The sequence below is a fragment of the Prunus avium genome, chromosome 5 (assembly GCF_965620075.1).
Source record: "Prunus avium chromosome 5, drPruAviu1.hap1.1, whole genome shotgun sequence".
NCBI classification, from domain to species: domain Eukaryota; kingdom Viridiplantae; phylum Streptophyta; class Magnoliopsida; order Rosales; family Rosaceae; genus Prunus; species Prunus avium.
Genome location: NC_142288.1, coordinates 13762722 through 13776424, shown reverse-complemented (window position 1 = coordinate 13776424; position 13703 = coordinate 13762722). Strand labels below are relative to the sequence as shown.

Here is a 13703-nt window from a genome sequence, read left to right as displayed (position 1 = left end):
GGGGTTAGGGAGAGAGAGCTTGATGTTTTCTCTTTTCCAATTTCACCAACTTGAAAAACCCTAGAAAGATAGGATTCCATAACTACACACTTATAGGATCAAAAATGTCACAAGAGTGACAAAAATGGCCCCAAGCCCTAGTGTAGCCACACCCCCTTTTTGTGTGCCATCTTTTGCTATCTTGGTCCAACACATTAATCCTATAATGTGTCACATATGTGCCTAAACCATATGGTCAAATCCCTTTTTTGAATTTCCAAGTCATATGGGACCTTTATTTAAAGTTTTATAACTTTAATTGAATAATTAAATTAATCTAATCAATTTAATTACTCTAGTGACTTAACTAATTTAATCTCTCACTTTTCTAACGAGTGTTGGTCTTGGTCATCCTTAGTTGATTGTGTCAAGTGTCGGGTCAACTGTTTGACCTTTGACCTTTGACTTTCACATTGACTTTGACCAAGTCACAAAATCATTCATTCTCTTCATAATTTCCCAATTGATTCCTTTTCTGTGTGCGATCTTATAGGTTCTAATTAGCGAGGCATTGTGTATGAATGATTCACTCTGAATCAAGTGTGAATTGTATCCCTCCATACAATTCTCCCTATTAGTGAAGACTAATTATAATTAGTCCTTACAGGGCTTCCACAAGCCATGAGTGACACCTAGCAGTATGTCATGGCTACCCAAGGTAAAAAGAATTCATTTAGAGAACCTAGTCAGTTTGTGATTACAATGCAATTCGATCCTTCTCTAATTCAATACTCTATGTCATATTCTCTGGATATGGTAAACTTGTGTCAAAATCCCTAATTTGACATCTCTTGATTATATGATTCAATTTGATGAAATTGCAAATGTTCTTGTTTCAATTTACATCCAATACTTGGGCCAAAGATTCATGAATCATATCTTTAGAGTATTCTTTCTTCTTACTAAGAGCATAGATTTCTTGTTGTACATTCACCTGTGTCTACATACACGCTGAGAATCCTGAGGAACACCTTTAAGTCACTTCATTTTGATACGACCGTATAGTGCTCTCAAAGAGAAACAACACATACACAAGACAACTGTGATGTCTCAGGTCTAAGGATTAATTTGCATTATCACAACTTAGAATTCTTTGTTTGACACTTGTGAGTAAGACTTCTATACAAGAATTCTAGAGTTGATTGCGTTCAATGGACTCCATCTTCTATAGAGCACCTACACATCTGTCTTATTGTCTCTACACAAATGACTTGAGACTAGTCATCCTCCCAATTGAGCAGACATAATGTGCACCAATCTTTGCGGGTCACCATTGTCCAATTGGTGATCCTATGACTAGAAACATTTTAGGATACGATATTTATATGTATGGAAAGGTCTCGTGCATCTAACTTCTTTAGACCACTTTCCATTTATACCTTAATCCATGGACTTGTTACTTTGTGTACGTTATGTATCTAAAGCAACGTTCTTGCCCCTTTACTATTATATATTATTTCCTTAGAATTATCCATTTTATATTGACTTCTAGGGCATATATCTAACAGGCCTCATGCCCCCTACCCACTCTCAACGAGCATACAAAGCAACTAAATATTTAAGTTTACAACCCGGGAAAGAATAAAGGTAGAGAGTGAAAGAAGAACATTCCTACGAAGCGGATAATGATGATGCCTCGATGTGGTGGTCTCGACCTTGGAATCTAGGACTTGGGGGGGCAAAACAGAAAATGTGAGTGGACGAAAAACAGAGTGTTTAACATAAATTATATTCAACATAAATTACCCCCTCTGTTTTATAAAATATTGTCAAAACATTAAGCAATAAAGTTCTTTTGTATACGTACACATTTACCAACCGATACTTGAAAACAATTCACTTTAGTAAGCTCATGCAATAACACACGATAAGGGGAAAAAAAACTATATAAATAATACTTCTCCAATTTCTTGGAAAACAATATAAACTTGTTTATTTAAATCTTTTTTGTAAAATCATAAATTTAAACCCACCAAAATATCTCATTAACACAAAATATATTAAGCCAGTAATTTCCAAATAGCCAATCTCAATTTCAAACCTCATTCAAATATCCATACCTGTGCACAGTGGCGGATCCATGAATTTTTCAGAAGAGGTGCAATATTTAAAAGGCTAAAAACTTAAAAAATAAAAAAATAAAAAATGACAACCAATACTATGACTAATTGACTAAGTCTATATCAATTAATATGAACAAAATCCATGCCAATTTACACAATTAGTATACCAAAATTCATATCAAATTATCAATTAATCTAACAAAAATTAATATCAATTAATCTAACGAAAATTAATAACAATTAATCTAATCAAAATGCAAATCAAATTATCAATTAAACAAACAAATCAGAAAATAATAATAATAATAATAATGGAAGACATTTTTTTAAAAAAAGCATAAGGAAAAAACCCAGAAGAAAAAACAATAGAAAAAAAAAAAGGATTCGAAGTCGAACTTGCAACTTGGTGGAGAGGGATAGGTCTGCTACATCAGCAAGAGCCTACTCACCTTCAACGCCCCTCCCAAGCCAGGCTTCTTCCAGGCTTCCTTTTTTTGGGTAATTAAAATCAAATTAAAGTATTCTTTCAAGACTCCTCTATGTGGAAGGTGTTGCATTCCTAAGAGGACACAAATTAATGTGCAAACAACCAATTAAAAATACCCGCAAGTGCACGAATATATTGAAGTATAGATTATGTAAGTACGGGGTCGATCCCACGAAGAACTTGTCGGCTTCCTATAAGTTCTAATTTGAGTACGTAAAGAACACTTAATTGACACACCACAAATGCACAAATGCAAAATGGAAACTAAAAATGAGTAAAGAAGTGTAAAAGAATTGAAACAACACAAGAAAACTAAACAAAACACACAAACAGCATTTTCTATCGCCATTTTATCACCACTTTATCACCTGTGAACAGTGCTATGAACAGTGAACAGTGCCGTGAACAGTGAACAGTGCGACCGGTCGTGAACAGTGACGACCGGTCGTTTTTGGACAGATTCATGTGCGACCGGTCGCCTAAACAGTAACGACCGGTCGTTTTTGGCAGATTCGTTTCTCTGTTTTTCAGTTTCGACCTCTGTCCAGTGTTTTGCTTATAACTTTCCAACCGTACGTCCAAAATTCACGTTCTTTATACGGTTGGATTCAGCACAGAAAATGCAAGAACACAACGCGGACCAAAGGTCCAAAACAATTACGGAAACAGATAAAATTTAGTAACAAAGACACATAACGTGTCAAACACGCAACTCACACACACATTGGGGGGGGGGGGGGGGTTTTGATTTGTTTGAAGTGACCTATTTCTATTGCATGAAAGTAAATGGACTTTGAAATTAAATGAGAATGGCAGAGATGAATTATCAAAGAGTGGAATCAAGATGTAACAAACACTAGGGTTTTGGAATCCACCCTAAACAATTCTACCAATGTTCATGGATACTCAAGTGATGAACTCTAAACGTGTTGATGAAAATGTTCGCAATCAAGACCATGGGTCGTGGCTCAAGACGCATTGATTCTCTCTAATATACGTAAAGTGCATGGTTCGTGCTACAATATTTGTGCCCTCCCCATAACCGAACCTAGGTATGGTTCGTACTTCGATTCAATTACAAGGAGAACCCATTAAGTTCAAAGAGAATATGAACATCACAAGAATCCTAATAGCATGGTGTTTACATTAGGTATTCAAGAAACCAAATCACATGGATGATTCTTACTTCATCCATTTATTGCTTAGGATAACATGAAGATACACATAATCCCAACAATCTCAAGAAGCATGCTTTCAAAGATGGCCAACCAAGGAAAAACACACATCAAGGATAGATTAATTTGGTGAATTGGAATTCATCAACAATATCTAGAAATTCATACACTCAAGCATCAAAACAATAAGGTAATCATGTTTAGGGCTTCAACCTAAGCCCTAGCTATGGAGTTTAGTTCCTCATAATCATTTCAAACACAAATTCGAAATATAACTAGAAAGAGTTTACAGATTTGGAAATGATGAAAGCTTGAAGTCTTCAATGGTGGAAGTCTTCCCCCTTCTTCCTGCGGCTGCACCTCCCTCTCCTTCCTTCCTTAGCTTTTTTGCTCTCCAATCTGCTCCTCAATTGTGGAATGATGTAATGAATCCAATACCCCCGTTGAAAAGCCTCTCCAATATCAGATTACACTCCCTTTGCTTCCCTCTCTCCTCCTTTCCAGCTTTACTTTTAGTATTCTAATGCAAAGTCTTCACCCATTGTCTTCTTGTCCCCTTGCAAATAATGAAGCCTTGTCCTCACAAAGATGCCAAATGCTTCAGAAAATATCTCATCTACTAAGGTAAATTCTTGTTACCAAGTGTTATGGTAACAAGAATAATCAAGATGACACAATGGAGGTAAAAGCTGGCCAATTCCGGATTTCCAGAGCTGTGGTAACATGCTGGATTGGTTGGATAGGCAATACTTGTCCAATGGAGCTCAAATTTGGATATGTTGTAGTTAACATCCATTGGAACAAGTCTCATGAAGATCATGACCTCATCCGAGCACCAGAGCATGTTGATCCCAGGCCAAGAAGTTGACCTACGAAAATGAACAAAAACAAAATTTATAACTAATAAAGCACTTTTAGCTCATTTTCATTCCAACCAAGGTAAAATCTAAGAAAACACAAAAAGGAAGTAAAAAGCTATAAAATGTCAAGAACTAACTCAAAATAGTGGGTGAATAACATGAAAAATCATGTGTAAAAATGAACCGAACAGAAGGTAAGGTTTCTTCTTCATATTTCTTTTTCTTTTTCGTTTTTCTATTTTAATATTTGGCTTGGTCCAAAAGGCATCGTTTCGGTCAGGATTTTTTTTTTAAAAAAGAGTGATGCGTGCAACGCACACAGCAAAGAGGAGAAAGGAAGGTCACTCAGTCATTTGCTCAAACAGTTGGTGGGCATTTGCAAAGGGGCAACATCCGGCGACTCCATAGCTTTTTCCGACGAGGGGAGGTGCATTGCACCTCCTTGCGCCTCTGTAGGTCCACTAGTGCCTGTGCAAAGCAGTCTCAATGCACATGCTCAAAAAACTGGAAACAAGACTACAGATGTACCCATACAAATACCCACATACATATTTATATATTTAATCAAATTTATATGATTGACATTCCATTCTTTAAAACCAAAGTATCCCATATACATAATTATATAACAAAAACGACTTTGAAAACCAAATAACCCAAAATCCTGATTGTAGTAAAACCCCAAACTCAACTCGACCTTTTTCCCGTACAAGACCACTCCCTTTTAAAACGCGTGCTTGTAGGCGCAACAAGCAAGGAAGGATCCTCACTAAACAAGATAAGAACAAAAGTGTAATAGTATATATATATAGTATAACCTCCATACCAAAACTTGTACCGTGGAAACAATCCAACACGGGGATCGTTTGACTAGCCCGCATGATTTCAACTTTCTACCCTGCATCTAGGGATGAGTTGTCCAACCTGTGAACTACCATACTACAACACACACGCTGAAAAATCTAACGCCACGTGTGGCCAAACCAAACCACGTCCTACGCGCGCAGATTACCCGTCAAGGCCTACGGCACACCCGACCAAAGGTGCCCGAATCTTTACCACACACCGAAAAATCCAACGCCACGTGTGGTAAAGTAACAATAACCAATATCAAAGTGAGCCCACACGCCGGAAAATCCAATGCTACGTGTGGGTAAAGTAATCAATATCAAATGTGTCCGGATTCTTTACCACACGCCGGAAAATCCAATGCCAAGTGTGGTAAAGTAACCAGTAATTAGTATCCAAGGGAGCCTACACGCCAAAAAATCCAACGCCACGTGTGGGTAAAGTAACCAGTAATCAAGGGGAGGTACATATAATGGCCCGTAGCCAAAATCTAAAATCCACTTTCATAAACCCATATATATATATAATATACCCTTCCTTAGTTCAATTTCCCAAAAACTCACAACCGAAACCAAAATTTCAAATTCTCAATATTCCAATGTACCCAAATCCATATACATAGACATCCGGACAATAATAGTGTTTATAACTCAATACCCAAAAATTTATACATATATAGACTTCAAACTCTCAAAAACATAAATTCCATAACCCAAAATATTCACAAACTTCAATATCAAATTAAAATCCGATAATCCCATAACATAATCTCGTAAACCCACCAAGACCCCAAAATAATTCAAATAATAATCAAAACTTGTTTACACATAATTTCCATAAAATACTATATTCCACAATTAAAACAATAGACTTTCATAAACAACCCAATATCACCCAATCCATATACTTTAATAATAATCATAATAATAATAAATAATGATAAATAATAACCCTTAGAGATCCTATATCCTCACTAACCCAAACTAAATCAATTTTCAATCAAAACACATTTATGCAAGCAATTCTATATATAAAAAATGAAGTACACTTAAAGACAAATGTCCACTCACAATAGGTCCATGCTCCTTACGCAAGGCAAGAGTACCTATTCGAGAGAATAAACGAACTTAATTATACACGTGCCCCACAACGAACTTTAACTCAAACGCTAGTTCCCGGGTCTCAAAGTGTGTGCACGACTACCAGAGAGTTTCCAAGGCCAATCTAATGCCTTTCGAAAGGTGGAACGACCTCGGAAGACTCACAGTCAACCGGGTGGTCAAACTTCCCATATTGGTCAAACAAGCCTGCAGGGCCCACGACCTTCGATTTCCGATCCGAAAGTTCCTATGGGTCCAATAAAGTCCACTAAACAAGTCTTGTAAGTTTGGTCTCAATTGAGCGGTTGGATGTAAGCCAATTGAATGATCAGACGACGATCGCTTTGCCTTACACTAGAATCGTTGATTCGGAGTATCCGGGACTCCTATTCTCGATCCACAAGTTCCTATACGATCCGAGAGGTACAGAGAACAACATATTTGAAATTGGGATTGATCAAACGGTCTAAACCTATCGAACCCGGATATCACATATTAGGTGCAATATCCATTCGACTGTCAAATGGTAGTCAATTCCAAATCCGAGCATATCGTCGTGCTCAAGACGACAAGAGGAATATTTTAGAACGTAATGGGCCGCCACACAGTGGCCCACTCGCCGCCACACGCGTCGGCAACCCGTGGGTGCCTTGAGAAAATTCCAGCGACGGAAAATTCTCGAAACGCCCTACAATACCTATAACAATACGTTCAAACTAATAAGGGGAGTGATTTTTGTTCTTGAACCACGGCCAAAAACTAACCGGAACTAGTCGGAACGAAGCCGAAATCGTAGACATAATTGGGGGGGTTAAAAATTGATCTCCAAAACCTCAAAATTAACCCAAACCCATCACATAAACAGGTAGAGCACGAAGAGTAGATGAAGTTTCATACCTGGTTCGATGATTTTGGCTGCCGAAATCACTGGAAATCGCACGAACACGGCCAGCAACAAAACGTAGGTTTTGGCTTGGTTTCGAAGGTGGAAATGGCTATGGATGCGTAGAGGAGGAAGAGACGATTCTATTGCAATAAGAATCGTCATATTTGGTCCCCGGACGAAGGAGAAAACGCCGCCTGAAGTTGAGTATCGCGCGGAGTGGAGATAGAGAGAGAGAGAGAGAGAGAGAGAGAGAGAGAGAGAGAGAGCTGATCTGTTTTTAAAATCCAACTTCAAAAAAATTACGGTTGTGCCGCTGCACTTCTGTTGACCACAACTTCTTCGTTAAAACTCCAATTTGAGCCCACTACGTGCCACTCAAATTCCCAAAATCCTTTCAGCTTAAAAAGTGACAAAAGTGCCCCAACCCCAAGGGCAAAATTGTAATTTCACAAATGGAAATAAATTGGATAAAACAAATAGATTGGGTCAGGATGTTACAACCTACCCCCCTTACAAAAATTTCATCCTCGAAATTTAGTACCTGCCATTTCAAGAGGTATGGGTATTGGGCCCGCATCTACACCTCGAGTTCCTAAGTGGCCTCTTTCACGGTCTGACTCTTCCGCAACACTTTCACTATAGGAATGGTTTTGGAGCGCAACACTCGCTCCTTTTCATCTAGAATTTCACAGGCTCCACTAAGTTAAATCTTCTCTCAACTTCACCAGTTGAGGTTCCAAAACATAGAAAAGGGTCGAGTATGCACTTACGTAACATGGATACATGAAACACATCATCGATCCCGAATAGTTTTGAAGGCAAGGAAAGTCGGTACACAATTGGTCCGATTTGTTCAATAATCTTACAAGGTCCGATATAATGGGGACTTAAAATTAGACGCAATTCCCACACAAAAATTGCTATAAAACCACCCATTCCATCACTAAACATAATTTCTGCCAGCTTGCAAATTCCAAGTTTCCCATTTCAACTATAAAATAGGAAAAACCAAATAAAGACAAACAAAATGATAAAGAATTTGTCGTTGGATATTGAAGCAATATTAGGAAACAAGGCTTAAAATATTCGATTTTTCTCCGGTGAGCACCCATATTGAGTAGTGAGATAATCTGAGCCGTCTATTTCAATAGAAGGGCTCCTAACTTATTAGCTTTTTTTTTTTTTTGTTGAAAAAGAATCTTTATTAAAACACCATAAGAGTGTACAATGGAGAGGATGTAAATATTTGAAACCCAACGTGAAAGCCAAGAACAGGAGTGTAGTCGTAAAAAAATTCATGACTTGAACCAATCACGAGGAAACAAAGAAAATAAGAAAAAATGAAAAAATAAGACTAATGCCCAAAACAATACATGAGGGACTAAAAAGAACTCCAGTGGAGTCCAACAATCGTTAAAACCTTGCCTTAAAAAACCCCCCAAATGAAGGAAAATCTAGTTTTAAAAATAAATAAATAAAGAATTACCACAGTAAAACTTGTTCATCAACAACAACAAACAGGAAAAATTTGGGCTAGTAGACAATTAACAAATATTGCACCGATTGGTATGAATGAAAAGAACACCAAATGCAACATCACAACTAGCTGGTAACTGCTCCACTGCAAAACTCTCTTTTGATCGCTTCACATCAAAATTGTCTTGTAACTGCTTAACTATCTGTGAACTTTGGCCACCATGGTTATCCCAAGTTGTCTAACAAATGATCCTCGCAGCCAATACCACAAACAGGAAGAACATGTTGTTCGTTATGATACGAAACAAAACGGAAATCAACAAAAATTTAAACAAATTTGGCTGGTTGCTAGTAGAAAAGCAAAACTGAAAGTGTACAGTGGTAGAAGACACTCCCCATATTAACATGGGAGAGTTAGGCACATAAAAAAATTCAAATTGAAACAACTCTAGAAATGCCGGAAAAATAACAAAACCGGAAAAAACCAATAGAAAATTGAGATATTTAGTCATATATGTTATAATATTATAAGGCAATAGATGGATGCCGACCACACTCATATATGCTTCTAAGTGCTCATCCCATTCTACCTATATAGTAATGTAAAAGCTACCACTATGGTAATATTCTATGTATTCTATATGCCTATAAATAGGCTCCAAAGATGAATAAATGGGATATAAGACTAAGAGAGAATTTCGAGTATCTAAGATCCGTATCATAAGCTCTATCTTCCTTCAATAAGTTATATAAGTTTTATCACACGTTATCAGCACGAGTTTGCTCATCAACCAAAGTCCCTGGAGAATCTCAATCCTGGTATATCATCTTTTTATAGTTCTTATCAATTTTCAATACATTTGTTTCACTAATGTTATTTTATGAAATTTATGATTAATGGTCTACCTGGACAAAGTTCTTCCAAAAGATGATGACAGGAAATATCTATGTTCAAATTTGTCTCTAACCCCTTTTGATTATATATACTTTTTATTCTCAGTTTAGTGGAGTGTTTTTTTTTTTCAACCCCCACGTTTAATTTTTAAAAAAAGGGAGTGGTTTTTCTTTTTAACCCCCCATGGTTATTTTCAAGTTGCGCGGGTTTTTTCCCCCACATTTACTTTATTATTGTATGGTGTGGAATTAACCCTCATACAATAAACAATTTACTTTATTATTGTATGGTGTGGAATTAACCCTCATACAACTTACTTTATGAATTTACTTTATCGCACATTTTACTTGTATGGTGTGGAATTAACCCTCATACAATAAGCAATTTACTTTATGCATTTATTTTCAAAAGCTTATAAGAATGAGGGCCCGAAGTTCCTCAAACTTAAGCTCGAGCCTGAAGTTTCGAGCATACCACATTTTTGGCCAGAAGTTCAAAAATGAATGCCATGTTAAGAACTTAAAAGTACACTATTGCAAGTACTGACGCATCTTAATCTTTTTATATAGATGGCGAACTTGGCTAAGTTGGAATTTGCCGCACTGGACATATCTGGAAATAATTACCTTCTATGGGCTCTCGATGCCAAGCTCCACTTAGAAGCACATGGCCTTGGAGACACCATCAAGGATAAAAACAATTCATCTCCTGAACAAAATGCAAAAGCCATGATATTTCTCCGCAGACATATCCATGAAGGATTGAAAAACGAATACCTAGTGATTGAAAATCCACTAGATTTATGGAAGGCCTTGGAGGAAAGGTATAATCACCAGAAAACGGTGATCCTACCAAGAGCTCGCTATGAATGGACACATCTGCGGTTTCAGGATTACAAAACAGTATCTGAATATAACTCTGCCATGCACAGAATTACTTCCACAATGAAATTGTGCGGAGAGAAAATCACTGATACTGAAATGCTTGAAAAAACATTCACCACATTTCATGCCACGAACTTGCTCCTGCAGCAACAATATCGAGAACGTGGCTTTACAAAGTACTCAGAGTTGGTGTCATGCCTTCTATTAGCAGAACAAAACAATGAACTGCTGTTGAAAAATCATCAATCTCGACCAACAGGTTCTGCACCATTCCCTGAAGTGAATGTTGTCTCCAGAAGAATAAATACCACCTCTTCACGTGAAAACACTTACAAACGTAGACCAAGAGGTGGACGAGGCCGAGGAAGAAGAAATGGTAATCATCCTGTCAGCCTGAGTGCGAGGAATGACTCATTTCCTAAAAATGCATCCCGACATAAAGGGAAATCTTATATGAGGAACAACTCCACACCTAAAACCATTGAGGGAGTTTGCCATAGGTGTGGTAGTAATGGACATTGGGCTCGTATATGTCGTACACCCCAACACCTGGTGGAACTTTATAAGTCCTCACAAAAGGGAAGGCAAACTGAAATAAACTTCGTTGATCATTTTGATCCGATGAACAATCCAGAAGCGAATTTTGGGATACAAAGCCAGCCAGAAACGACACACCTAGACATTTCCGATTTCCATGCTTAAAGGAATAAAATGACATCAAAAAATTTCCTCTATTTCTACCATTGTATAATTAATGTCGTTTTTATCTACCATTGTATAATTAATGTCGTTTTCTCTACTCTTGTATAATTAACGTTACATTTTGAATTCAATAAACTGGTACTGTTTTTATATCTAATATATCTCATAAATATATCTTATTTATTTGAAGGAATGGAAATGATTTCTGGATATTCCCAACGCAAAGATGTCGCAGATTTTTGTCTTGCAGACAGTGCGACTACTCACACGATCCTACAAGATCGAAAATATTTCTCAAACTTGATGCTAAGAAAAGCATGTGTAACAACTATATCAGGTCCAGTAGATCTGGTAAATGGCTCAGGAACAGCCCAAATTATGTTACCCAATGGCACAATATTGTCCATCAAAACTGCTTTATATGCAGTCAACTCCAAGAGAAACTTGTTGAGTTTTAAGGATATACGTTTGAATGGGTACCATATTGAGACACGAAATGAGAACAAGATAGAATATCTGTGTATTGTCTCTGGTAATACCCAAAAACGTATACTCGAGAAATTTTGTGCGCTTTCATCAGGGTTGTATTATACAACTATACAAACGATTGAGGCACATAATGTAATGCACCAACGATGCATTGACCCTAGTATTTTCCAGATGTGGCATGACCGTTTAGGTCACCCTGGATTCACAATGATGCGTCGAATCATTACCAACTCTCATGGCCACCCTTTGATAAATAAACATATGTCATTTTTTGGTAATAGCCATTGTCAGGCTTGTTCAAAGGGGAAGTTGGTAATCAGACCATCTCAATGCAAGGTTGATATTGAATCTCCATCATTTTTACAGAGAATTCAATGGGACATTTGTGGACCCATTCAACCACCTTGTGGACCATTTCGGTACTTTATGGTCTTGGTTGATGCATCCACACGTTGGTCGTATGTTTGCCTCCTATCCACACGAAATGTGGCATTTGCTAGGCTCCTGGCTCAGATAATTAAATTAAGAGCCCAATTCCCAGATTATCCTATTAAGTCAATTCGACTCGATAATGCTGGTGAATTTACATCACATACTTTTGATGACTATTGCAAGTCATTAGGCATTGAGATTGAACATCCTGTTCCTCATGTTCATACTCAAAATGGTTTGGCAGAGGCTTTAATTAAACGTCTTCAATTCATAGCCCGCACTTTGCTAATGAAGACTAAGTTACCTATTCATGCCTGGGGACATGCCATTTTACATGCAGCATCATTAGTAAGATTGAGGCCCATTCGTAACAACCAATATTCTCCGATACAACTTGTATTTGGAAATCAGCCTAACATTTCCCATTTACGTATTTTTGGTTGTGCGGTTTATGTACCTATTGCACCGCCCCAACGTACAAAGATGGGTCCTCAACGCAGAGTGGGAATCTATGTTGGTTTTGATTCACCCTCTATTCTTCGATATTTGGAGCCTTTGACAGGTGATATTTTTACCGCACGGTTTGCGGATTGTCACTTTGATGAGACACTCTTCCCGCCATTAGGGGGAGAAAAGGAAAAGGATGTTCCTGAAAAACGGCGTGAATTATCATGGGATGTACCCACTTTGTCTCATCTCGATCCTAATACCACTCAATGTGAAAATGAAGTGAAGAGGATAATTCATCTCCAAAGAATTGCCAATCAACTACCAGATGCATTTAATGATGCAACAAAAGTGACAAAATCATATATTCCAGCAGCAAATGCACCTGCTAGGATTGATATACCTGTCAAACAGCATAACGTTGCAGCAAATGATTCATCAACTGCACGTCAGAAACGTGGCAGGCCATTAGGCTCGAAGGATTCAGCCCCTCGAAAAAGAAAGGCAATGGCAAAAATGAATCCAAAAGAAATTGATCATGAAAAAGAAACAAATATGGAACCCACAGTTCATGATCTAAATGCCATTGAAAAGGCACAAGTATTTCCTGAAAAGGACAATGTCGTAGATCTGGCAAATGTCCTGGGGGACGAAATGGTACCTAAAAATCAAGAGATCTCCATAAATCATGCATGCAATAACAAATTGTGGGATCGAAATGAAATAATCATCGATGAAATGTTTTCATTCTCAGTGGCTAATGAGATCACAGAAGACGATGACGTTGAGCCTCGCTCCGTCGATGAATGTAAACAAAGAAATGATTGGCATAAATGGAAAAATGCAATCCAGGCAGAACTAAGTTCTTTAGAAAAACGGAGTGTTTTTGGATCAATTGTTCTGACCCCACCCAATGTTA

The 13703-nt window shown here is 37.6% G+C and overlaps 1 protein-coding gene across 1 annotated transcript; it reads left to right on the top strand.

Annotated features, from left to right (window-relative positions):
- Positions 1 to 10399: 10399 nt before the first annotated feature.
- On the top strand, positions 10400 to 11416 carry LOC110747504 (uncharacterized). The gene has a single exon (XM_021947665.2). The coding sequence runs from the start codon at positions 10400 to 10402 to the stop codon at positions 11414 to 11416; it is 1017 nt and encodes a 338-aa protein (XP_021803357.2).
- The last annotated feature ends 2287 nt before the right edge of the window (positions 11417 to 13703 follow it).